The sequence below is a fragment of the Haliaeetus albicilla genome, chromosome 26, assembly GCF_947461875.1.
Source record: "Haliaeetus albicilla chromosome 26, bHalAlb1.1, whole genome shotgun sequence".
Taxonomy (NCBI): Eukaryota; Metazoa; Chordata; class Aves; order Accipitriformes; family Accipitridae; genus Haliaeetus; species Haliaeetus albicilla.
The window spans coordinates 14,868,229-14,891,549 of record NC_091508.1 but is presented as its reverse complement, the minus strand read 5'-3'; the positions used below and the strand labels follow the sequence as shown (position 1 = coordinate 14,891,549).

The following is a 23,321-nucleotide window of genomic DNA, read 5'->3' as shown; positions in this document are numbered from 1 at the left end:
CTGCTGTATCATTTAATGCCTTCTTTGATACAGCCTACAGCTTAATGATTATTCGGAGGTCAGGCGATGCAGGTGCCATGAATTTCACTAATCCAGCTCTGAGAGCCTCTGTCCATAATCACTCCTCCCGTTCTACAGGGACTGAATCCTAATTTGTCATTAGCCAGTCCTCTCACTGCAGCGCTACCAAGAACTTTTTGCCCAGAGGAGACAATGAAGTATTCATTAGCTGGGGGCGAAGGCAGAGGGGAGGGAGCAGGCGGCTGAACAAGGCATTCTGCTGAAGGCTGCTGAGAAAGGAGTCGCTGTGCTGAGATTTCCCGGGGTGGTGGGGAGGGGGGAGAAGGGGGCAGCAAGGCAACATCGCAAGTGGGTTATACAAAAAGCAAGCGTGAGTTGCAGTTTCATTCATTAGGAGTCATTCCAGGGCTGCAGGATGTGGAGGTGAGGGTGCTGATATAGCAATTATGGGAGTGGTGGGCCCTGAGAATGGGCGAGTGTGGCTGCTTGTTAAGGGGAGAGGCAATAAGATGAGGTTAATTAGCAGCAGATTTTTTTAAAGGAGAAGCTGTTCTAGCAGCTTTGTCTCTATGCACCCTGACTTCCACCCTCTTTTCTGCTGTTACTGAGCTCTGCACTATAAGCAAAGGTTACTACCAGCTTTGCCTCATCCCATTACTGGTCTGTTTTTGGAGTGGGGAGAATTGCCAATGACATGGAGAGGAGTTTTCTCCTGCTAGCCTAGGAGTTACGCTGATCTACAATGTCTGATAGCACCTCAGCCTCTGGCATGGCTTTATCAGCTCCGTTCCCATGGTTGAATGTTGTCACTGTGGCACTGATGGGATCCTTGGCAGGAAACTGTGTCAGTCTCAGCTCCTAGAGCAGTGTGAAGAGAGAGACTTCAGATGATCAATTCTAACTTCTAGCTATTTCTTACAGGGCTTTTGCTCTCCACCAAAGGAGTACACAGCAGATGAAAGATTCAGTCTAGAAATAGACTGGAATAGCTCCCAGATGCCACGGCAGGGCATCAATGTTCTGAGAGCTCTGCCTCAGATATGTGCCTGAAAACACTGTGGCTCTAGTAAGATGCTAACAACAAAGACTCTGTGAGGCTCTACAATGCTAATGCTTTCTTCTTCCTACCTGCAGGACAATACAGGAATGGCTTACTCGGGTCCAGTCCCTGCTCTACTGCAACGAGAATGGGTTCTGGGGGACCTTTCTGGAAAGCCAACGGAGCTGCGTTTGCCATGGTGGCACCAGCCTGTGCCAGCGCCCCATCCCCTGCATCATTGGGGGCAACAACAGCTGTGCCATGTGCAGCCTTGCCAACATCTCTCTCTGCGGCTCATGCAACAAGGGCTATAAGCTTTACCGGGGTCGCTGCGAGCCTCAGAACGTAGACTCGGAGCGGAGTGAGCAGTTCATCAGCTTTGAGACAGACTTGGACTTCCAAGACCTAGAGCTGAAGTACCTGCTGCAGAAAATGGACTCTCGCCTGTACGTGCACACCACTTTCATCAGCAATGAGATCCGCCTGGACACCTTCTTCGACCCCAGGTGGCGCAAACGCATGTCCCTGACCTTGAAGAGCAACAAGAACCGGATGGACTTCATCCACATGGTGATCGGGATCTCCATGCGAATCTGCCAGATGCGCAACAGCAGCCTGGACCCCATGTTCTTTGTCTACGTCAACCCGTTCAGCGGGAGTCACTCTGAGGGCTGGAACATGCCCTTTGGGGAGTACGGCTACCCACGCTGGGAGAAAATCCGCCTCCAAAACAGCCAGTGCTACAACTGGACCCTGCTACTGGGCAACCGGTGGAAAACCTTTTTTGAGACTGTCCACATCTACCTACGCAGCCGGACTCGGCTGCCCTCCCTACTGCGTAACGAGACTGGCCAAGGGCCTGTGGACCTTTCTGACCCCACCAAGCGTCAGTTCTACATCAAGATCTCGGATGTGCAGGTGTATGGCTACAGCCTGCGTTTTAATGCTGACCTACTGCGCAGTGCTGTGCAGCAGGTCAACCAGTCGTACACGCAAGGTGGGCAGTTCTATTCTTCCTCCTCTGTCATGCTCTTGCTGCTGGATATTCGGGACCGAATCAATAGACTGGCGCCTCCCGTGGCCCCAGGGAAGCCCCAGCTGGATCTGTTCTCTTGTATGCTCAAGCACCGCCTGAAACTCACCAACAGCGAGATTATCCGTGTGAACCATGCTCTAGACCTGTACAACACCGAGATCCTCAAACAGTCGGACCAGATGACAGCCAAACTCTGCTAACCCGGACTTTTCAGTGGACATGTTGGTGATTGATCCTTTTGCTGTAAAAAAATAAAAGAGAAAAAAAAATAGAAAAAAGTAAAAAGAAAGAAAGAAAAGTGGGGGGAAAGTAAAGAAAGGGGAGAAAACCAAGATTTGTAAAATGTAATTAATATACAAAAGAGAAAAAAAAGAGGAAATTCTTCATTTGTTGAAAACTAAACCCGTTCTAGCAGCTGTATAAAACTGTCAGGCATGTTTGTTATTTCTATAATCCGTCATAAAAGGGTAACACCTTACTCTCTCTTGACCTTGAGGGTGTTGCTTGCTAGTCCTCAGGGGCAGCAGAGTAAATAAAGGGAGGAGCAGAGAGCGGGGCAAACTTCTGTAACGAACTGTAAAGTTTTCTGCTATGCAGGTGCCAAGACAAAGAGACAAAAAAAATCAAAACAAACAAACAAGAGTTATATGTAAATGTAAAAGAACTGCCATTATTCCTATAGTGGGAGTAAATGGTTAAACATAAAAGATATTTCTTCTGTTGAGATTTATGCCAGCTTTATGTTGAGTTATTCACACAGCCTATGCTGAGCTTTGCTGGAGGACAGAAGGTGATGGCAGTCCTTTGAGAGTAAAACTAATGCCTCGTTGGTGAGAAGGCACCTAAGAGGTGGAGGGTGGGTGTAGTTCTCAGGTGTCTTCACTTTGGGATTTCCATCTTGGAAGAGTTTTCACCAGAGGTAGAGTCTCAGCACTTGCTGAAGAATGGGATGTGTCAGGTCCCTTTGTTGAACTGGAGTTCGTGCCCTGTATCATACTGCTGTTGCCTTCAGTGATGTCAGAGCTTAACCCCTTGAGGATCAGCACCTGTAAATCTTCAGAGTCACTCATCTTTAAGGTACTTCAACAGAGTACCTATAACAGAGAAAACCAAAATCATATGCCACTTTGATAAACCTAGACTTAAAGGCAAACCTGAGTTTGGCTTTTTGCCTCGGGCTCTGGGTTTTCCAATGACAGTGGGAAACTCTCATCACAACAAAAACCAAAGCACAATGCAAGAAAACACATTACCAAGGAAACCTGGAGACACTGAAGGGTACACATGTAATTTTAGTTCTTTGGGGAAGCAAAAATCCCTTTTATGTTCTTATGTTTCCATGGCTATGAAAAACATCCTGGTTTCACTTACACTTTCTTTGTCCACAAAAAAATTTCACAGAAAACAGATGAGAAAATGTTATTAAAATATCTGCAAAAAGTAGTGAAAGGGAGGGGTGGGAGGGAAGAGAACAATAACCAAATATACCCTGAATTTGCAAGGATAAAGCCAAATTAAAAAGGGTTGAGTTGTCAAAAAATAACTAAAATAACTAAAAGGTGGGTAAAATTTTGTGGAGTGTGTGTTCATGTGTGTTTGGATTTAAAAAAAAAAATTGAATGGAGCGTATGAATGTAGAATTCAACTGAGCTGAGTGATGAAGCCTCAACATGGTGGGAGGTGAGTAGTGGGGTGTTCCTCTTAATCTCACTGGGTTTTAGTTAAAGTTGATTGTGAGAAGGTCTAGTGAGAGACTAGAATTTCAGCCCTCCTAGAAGGGAGAAATAAATCTTTGATCCTGTTGGCACCTAGAGCTGGAGAAGTATCCTGGCGAAAACCAGGTCTGAGCAGGAGGGACAGTCCTGATCCAAAGTTCAAGATTCAGATCTGGCTTGAGATTTAATGTATTGATTCAATTGAGTTCAAAATAGACTTGTAGAAATTTTTACCTTCTTATTTGGAGACTTTGGCTCAGATTCTGAGAATAACATAAATTCTTCTGGACAGAGCTAAATGCATTGTGGTGTTACTCATGTGACACCAGGGACTTAGACAATTAAGTTTGGCTTCAGGTTTAGTTTAATTTGTGTGGGTTTGGTTGATACTCATCCAAACTGAGAAGGAATTAGATACTTTAAGGTAAATATACGTTCACTGCACTCTCCTGCTGAACTAGCAATTGAGGGCATAAGAGAAACTGTCTGGGTAGTTAGTAAGAAAACAAAAAGGAGTCCTAGTCACAAAAGCACACATTGGTCCCTGTCTGTCTACCAAAAGGTGGGGAAGTGCACGCATCTGAAGAATAGCTGGGTGAATTAAACAACAAAGATGTTTCTAGGGACATCCATCGATTTCTGTCGGTAGCAACTTCATTTTTCCCCTAACTCCTATTGAGATCTCTTTCTATCTCTACTGGTCAGTCCATGCAAGAGGTTACAAGGTTGCCTACTTTTCCCAGTTTGTTCATTTGTTAGTTTTTCATTTGATTGGTCTTTGCTTTGTGTAGTAGAGGTTCATGCTTATAGATCCCACCATTCAAAGAGGTTTCTTTATAGTTGTGACATGCCTGCATCAGCTTTCTGATAAGAGAAAATTCACTAGAAATAGTATGCATGGAAGTTAGTTTTAAGCAAATAGTAGAGAGTATTCATGGGAAATGAATGTCAAATTTGTAATTATGAGTGGAAATAATGTTCCTGACAGTTACATCCATCCAAGCAGGGAATAGAAATGTACTGTTTAATTTACATGTATGACCCAAAGAGCTGACATTGAAGAGAACTATAGTTATTGCTCTGAAAATACTGAATACTGCTTATGAGCAACCTATAGCCTGAGATGCAGTCTGCATTCAGTGATGGGATTTGTTCATGGCTGGGAATAGTGAACGTGCTAACACAAAGTGATATTAGTTTGTTAAATTGCTTTCCTATGAGATAAGTATCCAGCTCTAGTGACTAGAAGCCAGAGAAGTTGCAATTAAGTCTCAGATCTCGTGGGTAACTAGCAACACATTAGCTAAATCTTGCCTCTATTGGTGGGACTGTTAGGGGTCAAATCAATTGCTTTTATGTATCTTTAATGATGCTTTGGGATGATCAACCCCCAGTTATACTAAGCTTCAGCAAGGGGAGCAACACCGCAAACCTTAAGCAAGACATTGGGTGCCAACAGAACATTAAATCACTGCTGTCCAGTTCAGACCCAAGCAATGGTAGACAGCCATGGAGTTAGAGACACATTGTCTAACATGAGCTAGCATTTCCACCATGGCTGGGAGCAGTGAAACTGGAGCATAGAAAACCAGGGTAGGGAGATGGAAGGAAGTTTGGCATAGATATGCTGTCGGCACATGGAACTTACCTTGGGACTACCTGATGGTGCAACATGACACCAAGGTATGATGGCACATCAACACAACAATCTGGAGCTATGTTGCAACATGGCTAGATGAAATTTTGGGATGGAATGAAGCCAAAAAAACAAGAATAAATTCTGTTGTCCTTCAGGGTAGGGAAAAATGAAGCTATCTGGCAGCTCAGCCACCATTCTGGGCTCAAAGTTTATAACAGAGACAAAAAGGAAAAACAAACCCTAAACCCCAATCAAATGTGGCCTGGACCATGCTACACTCTGCTTTTGATGCTAGAAGAGAAACATCTGCCACAAACAGGGCACAAGCTCTACTTCCACTGCTCAGTCCCATAAGCACTTCCCCAGGTAGGAGGACAGCCTGTGACAGCCAGATCCAGAACCAGATCCCACAGGTTTGTTTTAGGGTATTTGTTCTGCAGGCAATAGAAGATGTGGAGGCATCTGGCATACTTCTGTCTCAATAAGAAAAAGTAGTTCAGACTCCCCTAGCGAGGCCACACCAGTGCTACAGAGGTATTAATGGGCTTCTGAGGAAATTATATCCAAGTCCTCCACTTGGTCAGAAAAGTAAGTTTTACAAGACAATGACTGGAATGGAGGGTAATTAAGAGAGGAGAATTAGATGGAGCCCAGAGAATTCTTTCACCCATAAAACTAGATTCACTAAACTGCATGATCAGTAGGTATTGTTATAGAGTTTAATGATAAAAGGGACCTTCATACTTTGAAATATGAGTAACCATCCTCTGACTGTATGAGAATGAAACTCAGCTTCCCTCCCCTGTACAAGAAGGAGTTAGGGAGCAATCCATAAGATTGTCCAGCTCAGCTAATGCAGAGATGGTCCTACCAAATCATGGCAGATACTTGTCCCTTGTTGCAATTAAATTAGGGACTACATGAAATCTGGAGCTTCCAAAAAAAAGAACCAACCAAGAGAAAAAAAGAAAAGCCAGATGCCAGCTGTCCCAAAGGCAAAGCATGGCAAAAAGCAGCAGGTGGAGAAGAATTTACCTGCTGCTTCCCTTCAAATGCAGAAAGCTTCTGGGATCAGTTGCTTCAAGTCACATAAGGGAATGCACTGGGACCTTAGTAAGAAATATGCTTTTTTTAAGTTATTCAAATTTAGACTTAACCAGCCGATGTGGCAGAAAGCAAAGGACGTCAGCAAGTCTTATTAATATGCTGATGCTATGGCTTCAGAAGTGTACAGAATGCCCATTTGGATCAGGGCTAAGAGCACAGCATGGAGTTGCCATGGAAACGTGGGGAGGCCATTAATTAGCTATCACATGAAATCATCAGGAAGAATCTGGACCTCAGCAGCTTTGCCTTCCTCAGAGGCAAAGGGCACAGCCCCAGTGACCCCGCAGTCAGACCTAGTGACCCCTCCACAGCTCCAAAAACAACCACCATCCTGGAGCAGAAATGTCTTCTTGGAGGCATGAGAAGTGGGTAGACAAGTAAAGGGGAGGAGGCAACAAGAGCAGAAGGCAGGGAAGTAAATAAAGGGTGGAGACGATTTCCCTACTTACTTATTTCCCTCTTCGCAGGAAGCCTGTTTGCTGCTGCACAAAAGAGCACAAGAGATCTGTTGGTTTTTGAGCTGGTGGGACTTCTGCCAGTGACCTCAAAGAAATCAAGACTGGCCACAAGGCCCTGGCAGACTCAGTTAAAGGATTTAGCATCTTTCTGGGTGAGCTGCACCTGGGATGAGTGAATGCCAGTGCTCCCTGGTGCCATCCTGCTCCCCAGAGCCATCTCTGGCCATGCTAAGCCAGGAATCCCTTTCCCCAAAGGGAAACATGGGCAAGTAAGGGAGGCTTGTTGGCCACTTGCCCAGCCTCCCTCCAGAGCCAGGATCCACCTCCAGCCCAGGCTATGTGCGTATGTTCTTGTGACAGCTGTGATGGACTTCAGCTGCCACGTACAGGATGTTCTTTTTAGCCCACTTGCTAAAACACCACTCAGGAGGACATTTGGCAGATGGCATCTCCTGCACCAGGGTGTAGCAAGATCCCCAGCCTGGCTGCTCAGTTCCCAGTGCTGGAGGAGAAATGCGGAGTGGCAATCCAAACTGTGTGCTCCTGTCTCCAACTACAGTGCTTTCCTTGATTAATCTACCCTGGTGCTTGTTGAAAGGAAAAAATGGCACAGGGATTAGGCGCTGCAGTGTCTCATCTGAAAGCAGAGACAGAGGAGGGTGGGCAGTGGTGTGTGCTAGGGGAGAGGCAGAAAGGAGACAGATGAGATAAGGCATAAGAAGGTCATGAGAGAGACTTTTCCATGTTCTTCCTACCCTGAAAAGCTTGAAATGGTACATTAGACCTGCTGGACCCAGTCAGATTATACACCTTCTTGTCCAAGATACTTTTTCTAATCCATGTATCAATTAACACCCCCTTACATTTTCTTTGCAACTTCTTTCAGTAATCTTTTTTTGTGTAATCTAAAAATGCCTTCTCTTAATGTCATCAGGATTATTGTTCTTCTGTAAATTAAATGAATATGGAAAACAGTGAGGACTAAAAGCTATATAAAAACCTTGCTGGAAATTTCAGTCCTTCCTCCTGAATTTTCAACTGACAAAAGATGGCTGCTTTGTACAAATACATTGTTCAACCAAAAATTACTTTCCTTTTGTGTAATGAGAAAAAAAACCTCAAATGATACCAGTCTATGCCCCTTGGATATGCAATACAAACCTTCTCACATACAAGATTGTCCATATGAATCCTGACCACAAGAAAGAGGGAGCAGTGGTACTCCCCAGCCTACCAACTCCGCGGCTTCACAGATAAATACCAACAAAGATACCACCAGACACTGTGGTGAGAGTGGATCTCACAACAGGAGTATCTTTCCAGTCTGAGCTGGATTAAGTTTAGCAGGATGCATGAGGTGCGATGTAGCTAGCTAAACACCTTAATGGAGTTTAGTGCTACTAAAGACATCCACAGGATCAGCCCCAGGTACACCATTTTGTGTCCCCATCTTTAGTGTTTATCTGTAGAGCAGTGCAATCACTGGGTGGTTCCTGTTGGCCTCCAGTACTTACTTTTCAGACAAGAAGGAAATTTGACCTTGTGTAGAGACCTAGAAAAAACAGGTCATGGGTCCCTCCCCAGGAGAACTACAAAATGTATTGATAGAAAAAATAATCACGGCAATAGAACCTGTGGAGGAATGAGATCTGGTTAGGTGACCCCGAACAGATATAGGCAGGCACAAAAGAAATTGGATTACTGATCTCACCTCTCGGGGAGAACTCCTTTAACTCCCCAAACCCATCCCATCTCTCACCATCTCCTCTTTTCAGTTTTGGCTCAGTAATGAACGAAACAAGCCCATTAGGTATTATATATAACACACATCATGTAAGTGCAGCTTAAAATAATATTTTAATGCCACTGAAAAAAGTCAACCAAATTGAACTGAACAAAGAAGCAAAATGAAATGGGAAAAGCACACAGACTCATTCTGTTTATTAGGGATGCTTTTGCCAGTGATAAATTGCTGTGAGATGCCTTAGTTTTTAACAACACAACAGCTTCCAGTAGGAAATGTCCAACTGAATTATTTTGACTAAAATTTTAAAGGAGGTCTAAAAAAGAGAAATTTAAAGTCAAGGTTTTCTGATTGAAACATGTGGGATAGATACTACTTTTTGAGTATCTATCTGAGCTACTCCTGTTTTTTAATACTGTCAGTCATGTCTAGAATGTAGATTTGTCTAAATAGGAAAAAGAAGGTCAACTGGGATGATTTTCCAAGATACTCACAGATCTCCTTGAACAGGGTGTGCCACGGGGAGCTGAAGGTCAAAAGTTCTCAAAGATGCTGCCAGGAACAGAGGAAAGAGCACCTGGATTATGGTGCTGCTAAATTCAAGTGAGAAAGCCAAGAGACTTAGTGTGACATCATGAAGACAGAAACACAACTTATACCTTTTGTATTTCTATATACAGGTATATATTTACCTAAGTTTTGATATATTTATATTAGATATCTTTTAACTTATTAATAGATATCTATTAGTTTACCTATTAATGTATATTTTGAGGTCTTGATTACAATCCAAGTCTCATTGTGTTTGGTCCTGGGCATACACAGAATTAATACAAGCTTGTCACTTAAATAGACATGATCAGTTTAGGGCTGGCCTGATTTTTGTAGGTGGGAAAGGGGAGCCCAGGACAAACAGAGACTGGCTTGCTATAGAAAAACCTGCACAGAACTGGGACCAGAGTCTGTCTTGAGTCTCAGTCTTAAGACTGACCATTGTATGAAGAGGAGGAGAGATGACAGGGCAGGAATGGTTATTCCAGGTATGCTTTTATTGCCACTGACAGTTCCTGGTGTCTGAGTGTCCCACTCTCAGATGCGTTGACAGGGACCTTGAGAAAGACATATAATAATGTGCTACCATGATATGGATTTTGTTTCAGACTTGTGACATCCCAAGTGCTTAGGTCAAGCCTGAAAGAGCTGCCTTTGCCTGATTTTGGTGCAAAGAGAAGCCCGTAATAGAAATTTTCTAGAGAGAAGCAATCCTTATTTCAGTCTGTTTTCTGGGGCAGGCTTCTTGACAGCGTGCAGCATCTTCCTCTGAGTTGGGCTGTAGTGTAATTTAGGACTGAATCTTGTTCTGCAATGTGATGACAGGTTCATATTATACAAATGTCATGCATCTAAATACTGAGATCTGTTTTTCAAAATTCCCTAAGACATTTAGACTCAGGGTTCTGTTAAGATTCATTTCAGGATGAGAAAGCAAAACCTGGATAACGGCTGGGTTGGATTTAGGCACTAATTCTGATATTTTTGTGTTTTTACAAGCTACTCAATGAAGGGAGGTCACCCCTGACTTACTCCAGGATACTTGGGAACTATCTCCATACTTTCAGTCTCTCTTGATATGAAAATCTAATCATGTTCATTGCTCAAAATCAACTCTGGTTGAAGACTAATGCAAAAAGGCTCAGCCTAAGCAAACAGCTTGTTCAGGAAATGTAGATAAGAAAGCCTCGCGGGTTGCTTTGAAAGTCAATAGACTTGGGTTTAGACGGATTAGTGAAGGGCTTAGTCCTGCAAGGTGCTGAGCACGATGGATTGCAATACTGAGTGTCTGCATGTATGCAGGCAGATGCATGAAAGTCAAAGGGACTGTTCAAAACCATATGAGTTAAGATCATGCCCATGTATTTTTCTGGCTCAAATTCAGAGTTCTCAATAACTGGTAATGTGTGTTGAGCTCTGGGGGAATCCCAGAACTCAGGGCTGTAAAGGCCCAGGAGTCCCAAGATCAAAAAACAACTTGCTAGCCTGAATTACTTTTTTAATCTCAGTGGCTGGGTTGGGTTCAGTAAGTCTAGGCAGCTGTGATGGAGCATACACAGAGCCTTTTAGACTGAGATGAACACTTACGTTACACGCTGGAGCAGCCAGTGAAGAGAACAATGTGTACAAAAGAACACCAATTGCATCACTTCTTAATGAGAATTAATATCTGTGGTGTAGCACTGGGGGACCTCAGTCGTGCACCAAGACCCCAGAGGAGCTGGCATTTTACTGAGAAATAAGAAAAAGGAGATCTGGTTTCAAGAAGCTTCTCAGAAGAGCACTAATTAAGAGGAAGATGCATGTGGCACTAGCTGAAGTTCCCAGTGGGTTTTCAAGGGTCAGTCCCATAAAGGTGGACCAGTCCTTCATCTGTTTTTTAGGGTGGTTTTTGCTGCCCTCTCTTCCCAGGAAATGTTGAACAGGAGACATCGCTTTTGCCACTCTGCATATATTCCCATTCTCAAAGCATTTTTTTACCTCTCTGAGCTTCTTTATGGGGTGACCAGCATTTCTTTCAGGTCAGCTTTACTTGTGCATTTATTATAGGATCCAGTTAATGAAAATAAAGACCAGCAAATTTAGAGCAAGAAACAGAATAAAAGCCAACTAGATGACATGGACATAAGAAACTCATGTTCCAAAAAGTAATCGTTTAAAACAAGAAAGAGGGCAGAAGTAGATGTTGAAAGAGTTGCCCATGGTCACATAGTTAATCAGTTGCAGAAGCAAAGGAAGAAAAAAAAAAAGGGTCTCTTGCAGCACTGCTCTAGTCATACCCAGCCCATGTCAGTGGTCTTCAAAGTCTGTACCTACAGAAACAAGAGTCAACTGTGAAATTTAGGGTTTATTGCCAGGGTGAAGGGAGTTAAGGAGCCAAAAACATGTCTACCATGTGGCCACTTTATTCACCAGTTCTAGAACAGCTCTAATTTCTCTCAAATATCAAGTATTGGCCAGAGGCAAGGTATTAAACTCCAGGGTACCCAGTTGTTCTAGCAGACCTGGCATACCCACCTTTCTGCACTCTCCTGTAAAACAATAATGCCATTTCTCCCATCATTATGCACCACGCATCAGTCTGGCTGTTCATTAACAGCTCTGACCTGAATCTGTCACTTTAGAACAAACTCCTGTAGGATTCCAGGTTTACTGCCATATAACTTCTTTATTATACATGGAAGCCTGTAATAAGCAGATTAAAAAACCTTCCTTTTTTTTTTTTCCTAAGACTTAATGTATACTTTTCTGACATCAGATAAGTACAAAATAAACCTGAAGCTTCATCCAAAATGCATCCAAAATGTCAAAGAAATCTGACACTATAAAAAGCCTAAACCACACAGGTCTCCCTATACCAACTCCTCTCTGCACCGCCTTGGCTGCACAAGAGGGAGTCCTGTTGTGGCAACTGTTAATTCTTTAAAAGCCGTGAGTCAAACCATCCTTTCTATGATTCAGCTGGTGCAAGACACCTTTCCTCCTCCCTAGAAATGCAGCTTTCTGGAACAATATTTTCGTTCTGAGAAGGAAAGTTCTAAAGTTAAATGGAAAGTGCCATTCTCAAAGTTTAGGGTGAAAGGCAACACCCCATCATATTTCACCTCAGGAATCTCAGGACAGCCTTCTTGAAGGGAAACTCTGTTAAATGATTGAAAGAGGCAAGGGCTTCTCTGCTGGATTTTGATTACTTCATGACAGATGAGACAGAACTGGCCAAATGCTAAAATGGAATTGAAGTGTTTCAATAATTTCCCATTACAAATGTCAACAAAAATTATATTTTGCTGAATTTGCATTTCTGTAAGAGAAAACTGTTCAGCTGGGGAAAAAAAAATTGGTCAGCTCTATCGGCAGAGCTGGTTATGAGAAGTGAAGTTCATCACATCTGGGCTAATGGGGTGTGAAAAGTTGGCCTCGCTGAGTACATGTAGACCTTTCTTACTGCTCCTGAGAGACCTCGGAGAAAGGAGTGATCCCTGATTACTCTGTCTCCTGTCTACACAGCTGTAATGTGCTGATCCAGACAGGTCTGGGGTGTTAGAAGCCCGTGGGTTTGCCCCATGTGCTTACAACCCCCATCCTGATCTTCAGGCCAGTCTGCAAATGTTGGTGTCCAGCACACTCTCCATCCATGGCTAATGCTCCGTAGAGGGAATCAGCCATGATGGCAAGACATCGCACAGCACCCAAATTGGCTCTTGCCCTTGTGTGGCTTCCCACTGCCCCAGAAAATTATTTTGTGTGTATATTTTTTCACTCATAGTGGTGGAGGTAGCAAAAGAGTTGTGTTGCAGCCCTGCTAGCATGGCACAGAGGACATGCTGCTTACTGTAGGACACATCTTGAGGATGGCTGGTAGTGATGTGAAGGAAGTAAAGTCTGTTCTGGTAGTGGTGAAGAAGTGTCCTGGATAGAAAGAACCAAACTTAGTATACATATGGATATCTAAAATAGACCCAGGGGCAAATTATTCTTTAAATTACACTAGTGTTTAACTTAGAGGGAGCAAGGTGATTGCTCTAAAAAGCATCAGCTATCATGTGGGATGTGATTGCCCTGGGTATAGGACCTTGGAGAAAGACGGTGGTACATATGGCCAAGTAGAACAGTGTTTTTGCAAAATAGAAGGCAGAATTATGATGATCTGCAATATTTTAAAGCACGACTTTACAAGTTAGAGCCCAACTTAAAAGGGAGAGAAGGTATTTTGAGTCTTACATCTAAGCCATTGATAGTGGCAGGGTTTTACAGTGTGTGCTGTACAATCAGTGAACAAAAGCCCCAGATATTTCTGTTAATCAAAGTCCATCTTTTGAATCAGTTATTGGGTTTTTCCTCTTGTTGCAATCACTGGCCAGCACAAGCTGAATTACAGTGTTCTTTATTACCCGGCACGGCTTGCTCCACCTTAATTAGTGCAGACCAGTGGAGTTAAGGTGAATGAGGTGAACATTAGATGCAATTTTATCATTGATGTTGAAAAGACAACCAGACCTCAACTTTTCTCTCTGTAAGTACATGCCTTCCTTTTGTGAGATGATCAATAGCACTTCCACTGGAGGAGGTGGGCAAAGCACCTTTCAGAACTGATAATTGTGCAGGATCCAAATCTTTTCTAATAAAATCTTTCAAAACCTTTACAAAATTTCCACTGAAGGCCAGCTTTCCTAGGAGACCTATAATTATTGAGAGCAAAAGAGAGAAGAGATGAGAGTTATCAACATGTTTCACATAAATAGGACCAATTCAAACAAAGGACCTGAAAGACAGGGATATGGACAATGAAATAAGAGTGGGAAAAATAAATAGTAGTAATTATAATAATAATAATAACAATAATAATGATAATAATAAGAAGAAGGATCAATATCTCTAAGAAAAAAGATAATTTAATTTTATACAAACCATAAAGTGTACACACATTCTGTGATTTCCCAGAGGTCTCCTGGCTGATTCTCTTTTCTTGTAAAACCCACATCTTTACACAATGCATCCACAACTCCTATCTTAGCAATACAAAATGTACATTCAGACTGCAGGACATCCCAAGTGATTTATTCCCTTGATGCTGCTCTTCCTCTTCTTTTTCATGTTTCACAGTCAAATATTTATCATTTGGCATCTTCTATGTTTTGCTTTGATCCTTGAAAGAAAGAAAAATCCCTTCTCATCGCCCTCACTCTGGAAAACCATGAAGGCAGAGGCACCATCATTTTCAATGGAGTGGCTAGGAAGATGCAGCAAGATGATCAACTTCAGATAGCAGACGGGGAGATGGTTCCAAAACAGTTGTTTTCCCCAAACTGTGGCAACATGTCAACATACTGACACATTCAAAAGCGTGGCATGCAGGAGGGAAAAATACTAATTCAGATAGAAGAAGACACTCAGACATCTTCCATTACCTTTGAAAACATCTGTTTTAAATTCACAGCTTACACATTATGGCACAGCCTGATTTATGCTGAATCATCTTGAAGATCTGGCCCTTTCTAAGAAAAGTAGAGATCAAAAAATTGTTTTCTACACAGGATGGTCAGTGCATCCTATGCTTTTGTTTACAGCATTAGTGGGGAATGTCTTTGAGAGGCCTGGTCTAAGTTTATCCTGATCCAAAGGTGTTTTCCTTCACCTAAATTTACCTGGACCATTGTCCAGACTATGAAGAAAGAAGGTGTTGATCCTGTCTCCTTGCAGACAAAGAGTGACACAGATAACTGGTGAAGCTGTGTGGGATAGTGTGCAAAAGGGGCCAAAAGTGAAATTAAAAACCCAGTGATGTCCCAGTCTCACACCACAGACAAGCACATGCAGACTCCTCAGGTAGCCCTGCCTGTGTCTGCTCCCTCCAGCGTGGCGATCTGTTGCACAAGACTTTGATGGATGGGGCCAGCGCTCCTCCGGCAGCGCTCCTGCCCCCTGCCCTGCATGCAGCATCCCTCAGTGATGTTTCAGCCAGAGGTGTATCCCTCCGGCCCCAAGGTCCTCCAGTCCTTTTGGAAGTCAGCCTCTGGTTTCTTCTCACACACGCTTGCCTGTGGAGGCTTGGCTCTGCATCTTTTCCACTTAGTGCGGAGGTGAGAAGAGACCAGTCAAAAAGAAAAGGCTGAAAAACAAACTTAAGAGGGGGGACAAATACCCGCTTAGCAACACCTGAAAACCTCCTCGAATGTCCATACGAGAGCCTGACTCTCTGAGGTACCCTCAGTGATAGCAGTAAGGACAGGAGGTGGGAGAAAAAGGAAAAAAAAAAAGAAATCATTACACTGAAAATTCACTTGAGAGAAGCAAGGGAACATGGGTTTGAGCCAGGCTGCAGCTCAGCACCCATTACTGCTGCTGTGTTGAGCAGTGCTTATCATTCTGTATAGTTCAGGGAGCTTTCAGGTGATTGCTCTAAAAATACCTTATCTGCAATGGTTAAAAATAATTTCCTCCTTTCTATTTACTGACCTCCCTCTTCACCTTTATGACCTCCCATTCCCAAACATCTCCCAAGTATTTAAAAATAACAATCTGTCGGTCTTCCTTCCCAGCCTAATTTGATTAGTTTACATAGCTTTGTTTAATTGGGTGCATGCGGACAACTAAGACCTAAAAGAGGAGCTTTGCATTTGCTGTTTAGCGCAACACTCCAGTCTGATCTCTCACAGGAATGAACAACGCTCCTCGCACACTGTCCCTGAATATGTTTTGGGTGATTCAAATATGAACTGCTTTCTTTTGAGCTACTGCTTTGTTGTCCTGGTGGTCCACAGTCTGAGGAAAAAGTGTGCTCAGGGAGAGACACTTCAGATTGAGGACAAAACAGTAACCAGAGCAGCAAACTGCAGTAACTTGCTTTGTACATGGATTAACAGCTGCATCTTATTCCAGTTACAGCTTTTCCTTGCTGTGCCTTCTCTTCCTTTATGCATGACCCAGCACTCCAAGGTGCCTGGGCAGTGTAACTGGCCCAGTGTTTTCTTGGACATTGTTTAATTGTTGCCTCTCATGGTTTGACATGGGCATTTATTTCTTCTTTTTTGATCTTCTGAGAGCAACAGAAAGCAATCTTGAACTCATCAAAGAGGATGAACTCCATAACACTGCCACTTCAGACTGAATTGTCTCTTTAAGGCACCAGATACTTTCTTTAAACATCAACTTACATAAGGGAGAAGACTGTGCTTGTGGGAGTCCACAGGTGTAGGCATGGAAGGAAGGGCTGTGCACGACATCTGTCCTGGTTTGATTTGGAAGGACGATTTAGAATTACATTGTTCATCCTTTGCTAGAGATGGGGTATTATTTAGCAAGCAATAGTATCAAACGCAGGGGAAAAAAATTCTAGCAGAATGGATACAGATGCACTTCATTTAATTTAGTACTTTCATGCTCCTCACTTCGTGATTGGGGACACTGAGAACAGCAGCCACTTTGTGCTGCAAGCACAGCTTTTTATAAGGACTTTGCAGTACCTTCTGCCCTATTAACACTTGCTGTATTCTACTCCCAGGCTTAATTATTCATCTTATACCCAAAAGTGCAGCAATGATTAAACTGAAGAGCAGTTAGGCATTTTCAAATGGAAGTGATGCTGCAGCGTTAGAGAGATGCGCATTTCAAGGGTACGAGTTTGTCCCCGTCCCCCTGCCCACATCTCCTCTCCACTGAGCATTGCCTCTGTGTTCCTCCACTGTTCAGTCTTTAAAGCACCTCTCTTTGTTTCCCTCTCTCCCCCCTCTCACAATTACATCTTGTAGCTCTCTCGTGTCATTACCTTTCCCCTCTGTTGATTTGCCTCTGCAACTGAATTTTCTCTATTGCTCTCTCTGCAGGCTTGGATGAAAGCCTGTTGAAGACAACTGAAATTTTCTTACCGACTGTTGGAAGATATTGTTGAAAGGAGGAAACATTAAGAATAACAAAGCTTAACTGCAGCTTTCTGCCTGTGGATTGGGGGTGGGTCAAGTGACTTCTCTTTATGTTTCTGACAGGCTTTAGTTTCTCTGACTCCATGAAACTTGAGCAAACCATTTCAGCACCATTTTTGAAGGACAAAGATGTGCAGATGCCAGGAGAAAGCACAAAATGGTCCTTTGAAGGGGCCATCTACTGAGAAGTAAGACTCCTCATCTTGTTCTGAATTTTGAAAAAACTTGAGACAAATGCAGGTAATGGTGAAGATGGCTAATTTCTGCCACCAAAAAGTTAGGCTTTCAGTTGAAACTAGTCATTTAAGCCATAGAGAGACTGTTACCTTTGGAGGATGAGTCATCCCACCTACTTTAGACACTGTACATAGGAAGAGGTGACTCATTCTCTGGAGATGCCTCCCTTGCTCTTCACAGCCTGTAGAGGTGGGCTAGATCACTGGCTTAGACATCTAAACTTTTACATGGCTAAAACTGGGTAAAATTAATCCTCACTTTGCTAAAGAAGACACAGATATTACCATACTTCACAATAAAGCACGGTGATGGACACCAAACCACTGTTGCTCTGTGATCCTGCAAGTGGAGCTGCAGCAAGCAGAGCTGCAGGATGGACCTCCTGTCTTGTCCTAAACAGGGCTGAAGTAATTGCTGCCCATCAGTGAGTCAGCTCAGGTCTAAGCTGTGGCCTCAGCTGAATTCTCCTGGGAGACAGCAGGGATTCTTTTTGTGTTTCCTGCTACTAAGTAGTGGGTGAGCACTCAGAGTCCAGCTTGATTTCAAAAACCTCTTCCCTCTGCTTTGCCACCCTGCTTGGACATTGCACCCTGTGGGCTGTGGTGCCTTCCTTCCACCGAGCTTCTCATCCTTAGTCACCTGATTCTATTTTGATATCTCTAACAGGCTTGGCTTACCATCCCTGACACTACTGGGACATCCCAAGATTCTGGGGCAGGTGGGAACTGAGTACAAGACCTGGTTTCATTTTCCAAATGTCCTTCCAGCTAGGCTAGCTATGGCCATGCTCACGGTCTCAGAGTGGAAGTACCCAGTCCAGCACTTCACACTTTTATTGGAGTGCAGCCAGTTCTCTGGTGAGAAAGCATCAGAGCAGTGTTCAAATTTTTCCTTTCCAGAAAAATCACATGACGGGAAAGGAGTTAGGACTTGTTCTTGCTCTCTCTTGCTCATAGTTTCTCCCTTGCATTTTTGTTGAGGGCTGCATCAGTACATTCATTTATAAAACTGACCTGAAGACAAATGCGCACAAGCTTTTCTTGCCTTCCCACTGCTATCTTGGAGGCAAGGCTCCAGTTTTTAACCATATGACACAGCAAGATAAGCCTTACAATAAAAAGCAAACAATGCAAGGCCAGCCCCGGGCCTCCAAGCCGTGATCTCCGTTTGTTCAGCGTTTTCCCAGGAGGTTGTTGGAGATACCTGTGAATAAAACTGAATGCAGAGAGTCAACTTTGCTGAAGCAAAGAGCACAGCATTCTGGGTTATTAAACTATTTGTCTTACTGCCCTGTGGAAAAGGAGTTTGCTACAGAAAGTCACAAATGGACTGAGTTTGCTTGTCTCAAGCCTGCTTCTCCCCATTTTGCTGCATCCCCTGCTTGGCACCATTGTAACATGAGCACCAACTTCTGGTGAGAAGAGAGCAGAGAAATGCAAAAAAAGGATGTGTCAGTAAAGCTATTTTTGAAACTGTCTCTGGCTCTTGTCTGCATTACCTCCAGATCTCCCCTCGACAGTTTTTTCATTGTTCATGATAGGTTGAGGGGTTTTTTTCAACACAGCGTTATAAGAGGAGTTAATACTATCAAAAAATTCACTCTTAGAGTAAACTATATTCTTCATGGCATGGTAATACAATATGCTGTTAAATTCTTTCACTCAGGAGGGAATAAAGGATATTTGAGCATAAATGCATTATCCACAATCCACAATAGCACAGCCTATCCCCCTGTGGATAATGCTATTAGTGCTACATTTCAAATTAAAAAGCATATGCTCTTCTTCTTTCAAAAACAAGGGAGTGCTGCCCACTTCCTTCACTTGACTAAAAACAAAAGCTTTTAAAGTGATAAAACAGCATTCATTTGATAAAAACAACCATCTGCATCTGATTGAGCTAAGTGTTTGCGTTTAAAGACAAATTGCTGGTTGGGGAAAAATTAAATACAAGCGTGAAGGTTGACTTGATTTGACCACAAATTGGTAACTGCTATCCCCACCAGTACTAACCCTAATTCTGACACTAAATCCTGACCTTGAATAGCAAGTCCCGATCAAGGGCTCTTTAAATCATTTTAGTTACAACCCCTCAAATAAACATGTTCCCAAACTCACCCTCTCTCTTCTCAACCTATTAGTCTGCATTAGTTAAAGTGGGTTGCTTATTAAGTTTTTTATATCCTCAGAATAATTTGGAAAGACACCAAGGTCTTAATGTACCAGATTTTCATAATGCAACGTGATATTAACAAACATCAAACTCCATCAATGATCTGTGCAGCAGGCATCCTTAAAGTATGTAATTAAGATAACACAAGATAACATCAGCCACAAAAAAGAAAGCGGAGGAGGGAACACAAATGCTGTTTTCTGAGGAGGCCGCATTGAGATCGTCCCTTTGAGGTCAGGACATAGCAGCAACATGGGAACACTGAAAATGCTATTCTCATAGTGCACTAAACTGAGATGAACACTATGTTGTACGGATCATCCTCAGAACAACAGTAACTAGCACAGCCAGAATGGAAGCTGAGTATTTGAATATACAAATGTCCTTTGAGAAATGGTTATGCAGACTCTTATGGAAAAGTCCTGAAGTGTTATAACCTTTCCTTGATTTTTAAATCAATGAGGAATATAATAAAGGCAACTATACCCACCTGTTACAGAGTGCTTTTCATCAGTAGATCTTACAGGCTTTGCAAAAACGGTCAGTATTTTGAATTCCACACAAATTATCTCCATTGCTTTAGTTCCTGTGCCATTCTGCTGGGCACCCCCCAAAGGTAGATGTGCCCATGGGGATATGTGTGCTGGAGGGGTGCTAACAGAACATGCAATAGGGAAACCCAAAATCATCACTATTAGCACTTCGTATTTTCAAGAATCACTGACAGTCCCCGTCTGCTGGGCTATTTCTGCCCAGTTTAGGAGAAGCAAAGTGGGAGAAGCACTTCCTTTCCAAAATGTTCCCATAGACTTTGAGAAGTGTTTGTGGCTGTGCACACCTCCTAATCTCTTTTCACTGGTAAACGGCTGGATATTTTTGTGCTGGAAAGTGTGGTTGTGGCTGTGTCTGCTGTTCCTTTTCCTAGCATAGCTGAATACATCCATATACAACTGAACATGTATATATAGCAGTTAAAGAAAAATAAAATTTAAAAAGTCCCAGCTTATCATGATAGCTAGCTTATTTCCCATCAGAAGGTTCCATCCATTTGGGCAAAACTTTCCGCATTCCCAGACAGTAATAGACAAGCCCAAATATATATTTTAAATAACATCACAGAGGACAGATTACAAAGCATATTTCAGATGCATAAGTAAGTCCAGGCTAATAAACCCCCCTATCCCTACTCACAAGCCCCAGTGTCAGGCAGAAAAGTAAACCAATTTGTCACTGCTGCTGCCTAGTGCCAGGATAAAAGTGTGTGCTATTCCCATTCCTTTGCAGGGGTCACTGGATGCAGCGTCTCAAAGACTGTCTGAAAGAAAACAAATGAGTGCAAACATAATAAATTGCAAGGAAGAAGCTCTGTCGTGACTAGTAGGAAGGCAGGGGGAATGATATCTTTTGGGGGGAGCAGGAGGAAAAAAAATGTGCACGGTTCATCCAGCATAAGACTACTTTAATCGCTTTGCAAGGGGATGGCTGGTTTCAAGGACAAATGGATAATACATGTTTCGCTAGGGCCGATAGTGAGATAGTGAGTATCTTTGAATGTACTGATACAGCAATTAAGCGAACTAGTGTCCTTGGGCAGCTGCTGAGGTTTCTTAAAACTGGAGTTTTAGACAGCACTTCAAGTCTTTCCTCACCAGCAGTGGGGGTGCACAGAAAACATGCTATTGTGCATGCTGGCAAGAGCAAGGCATCTGTCTGGGGACATCGTTCCCTCTTCCATGGCTATAGATTGGGGCCGCAGAGACCTGACCTGACATGGTCCCTGTTGTAACCTGCCCCTTCACAGGGGTAGATAGAGGGACATCTCGATGCCATTCCCATGTCAAATGTAGAGGTGCTTTCTGGTAATGTGGGGCAGTAAGAGAAACCATGAACTTTTGTACCCTTGAGCTGTTGCCCGTAGGATCAATTCATCCAAAAAATGTGCAACTGGGCTTGCTTTCCTGTGCAGCCCGGACAAATTTATTTTATGGGGTTATAAAACTAGATGCATAGGGATGAGTCCAGCACTGCCAGTTTACACTAGCAGTGCATGCACAGCAGATCTCTGAAGGCCTCTAGAGAAACAACAGCACAACAGATGCCATTTTGGCTGACCACAGAAACTGGGAAAAAAGCCCTACAAAGCTGGAAGTTTTACAAAGCTTAACAGCTAGATCTACAAACCCAGTGTCAGTCTCCTATGAGGAATGGACTGGGTACACACTGAGACATCTGTTATCTGATGAGCGATAGGTTGTAAGAGTTTCATTAAGGAGAGAAACAAACCCTCAGTTCCCACTTTCCTCCCCAACTCTGACATGTCCAGACTGGTATGTCCACACTGAGTCATTCTCCATGCTTGGGGTCACCCAGAGGGAAGTTTCATTGTACCTGTGCACTGCAATGATTAACTTCTAGCCACAGGCTTATTAGGCTAATTTTGCTTTAGAAATTCTTTCTAATTTATTCGACTCATTTTGCCTTTCTGTGAGTTATCCTCCTACAACTGAGATCATTAATTCTTTGGATTTATTTGCCCAATATTTTTTCCTGGAATTATTTTTCTGTGTCACAACTTACTTGAATTGTAAGCTTCTGCAGGTTGTCTTTTTTGTTCTGTGTTTGTAGTCCATCTAGCACTTTGATTGGGGGCACACTGTTCCTCTATGAGATATATACATACATATATATATATATATAAAATAGGCAGTACATTATTAGTACTCTGTAACCCATGTTCACGTTGTGCTGGTTAGTTCTGACACAACCCAGAGTTCACATGCTGTGTATCGTTCCCCCTGATTTCATACACATTTCTCTATCAAAGCAAGTTGTTAGCGCTAAAGCTTAGAAACAAAGTTGAGTTCCTTCTAATATTCCCCAGTAGTCATTCCCAAGCACAGGAAAAGGAGGGTCAGCCACTGAGCAAACAAAAGGTGTATTAATTAGGCTGTTATTTCTGGAAAGTGTTTTGAGGTATTTTCTCATTGTTATTTTGTTCCCTTTTGTAGAGCGCCTGTGCCTCATGACCCCACCTGACACTCTCACCACCATCCTTGCTCTTTCAAGGTATCTTTTATTGCCAGACAAAGGGAAAAATATATATTTGAATGTGCCCACCAGACAGGCCATTGCTAACATCTCTACAATAGAAAAAGACATTGCAGAATAAAGACATCATTGGTATTATCAGGAAGCCAAGTGTGGGCAGAGATGACTGAGGTGCAGTCATACATTACAAGGATTAAAGGTTGCCAGCCTTGACTTTGGCCACGCTAGGGCAGATTCTCAGCTGGTGTAAACTAAAGTAGCTTCCATGAAAAAACTGAACTATGGCTACTATATCCCGTGACTTCATTGCAGTTGAAGAACACATGATGGAAAGAGATCTCAAAGGTCATTGCATCCAGTCCCCTGCTACCTCAGGCAACCACACCACACGATCCCACTCGTAATCTGATCAAGCTTCATCATAAAACTAGTCAGGCTGCTGCTTGCCACCCACTCCTCCTGCTGAAGGCTGTTCCAGAGCTTCCCTCCTCTGCTGGCTGCAAACCTCCTTCCAGCTTTCAAACAGAATTTATTAAATGGAATCCATTTCAGCTTGCTTTCTGAATGCACAATTTTAATCCAGCTGGGGGAGGAAGCAGAGGATAGTAGTACTTCTTTGCATTTCTTTTGTTCC

The 23,321-nt window shown here is 43.0% G+C and overlaps 1 protein-coding gene across 1 annotated transcript in view; it reads left to right on the top strand.

Moving 5' to 3' along the window:
• Positions 1-2,826, top strand: part of BRINP1 (BMP/retinoic acid inducible neural specific 1) — an 87,902-nt gene extending 85,076 nt beyond the window's left edge. Inside the window, exon 8 of the mRNA XM_069772048.1 lies at positions 1,156-2,826. Coding sequence (XP_069628149.1) covers positions 1,156-2,296 — 1,141 coding nt within the window. The 3' untranslated portion in view covers positions 2,297-2,826. The remainder of the gene's footprint in view (positions 1-1,155) is intronic.
• Positions 2,827-23,321: the final 20,495 nt, after the last annotated feature.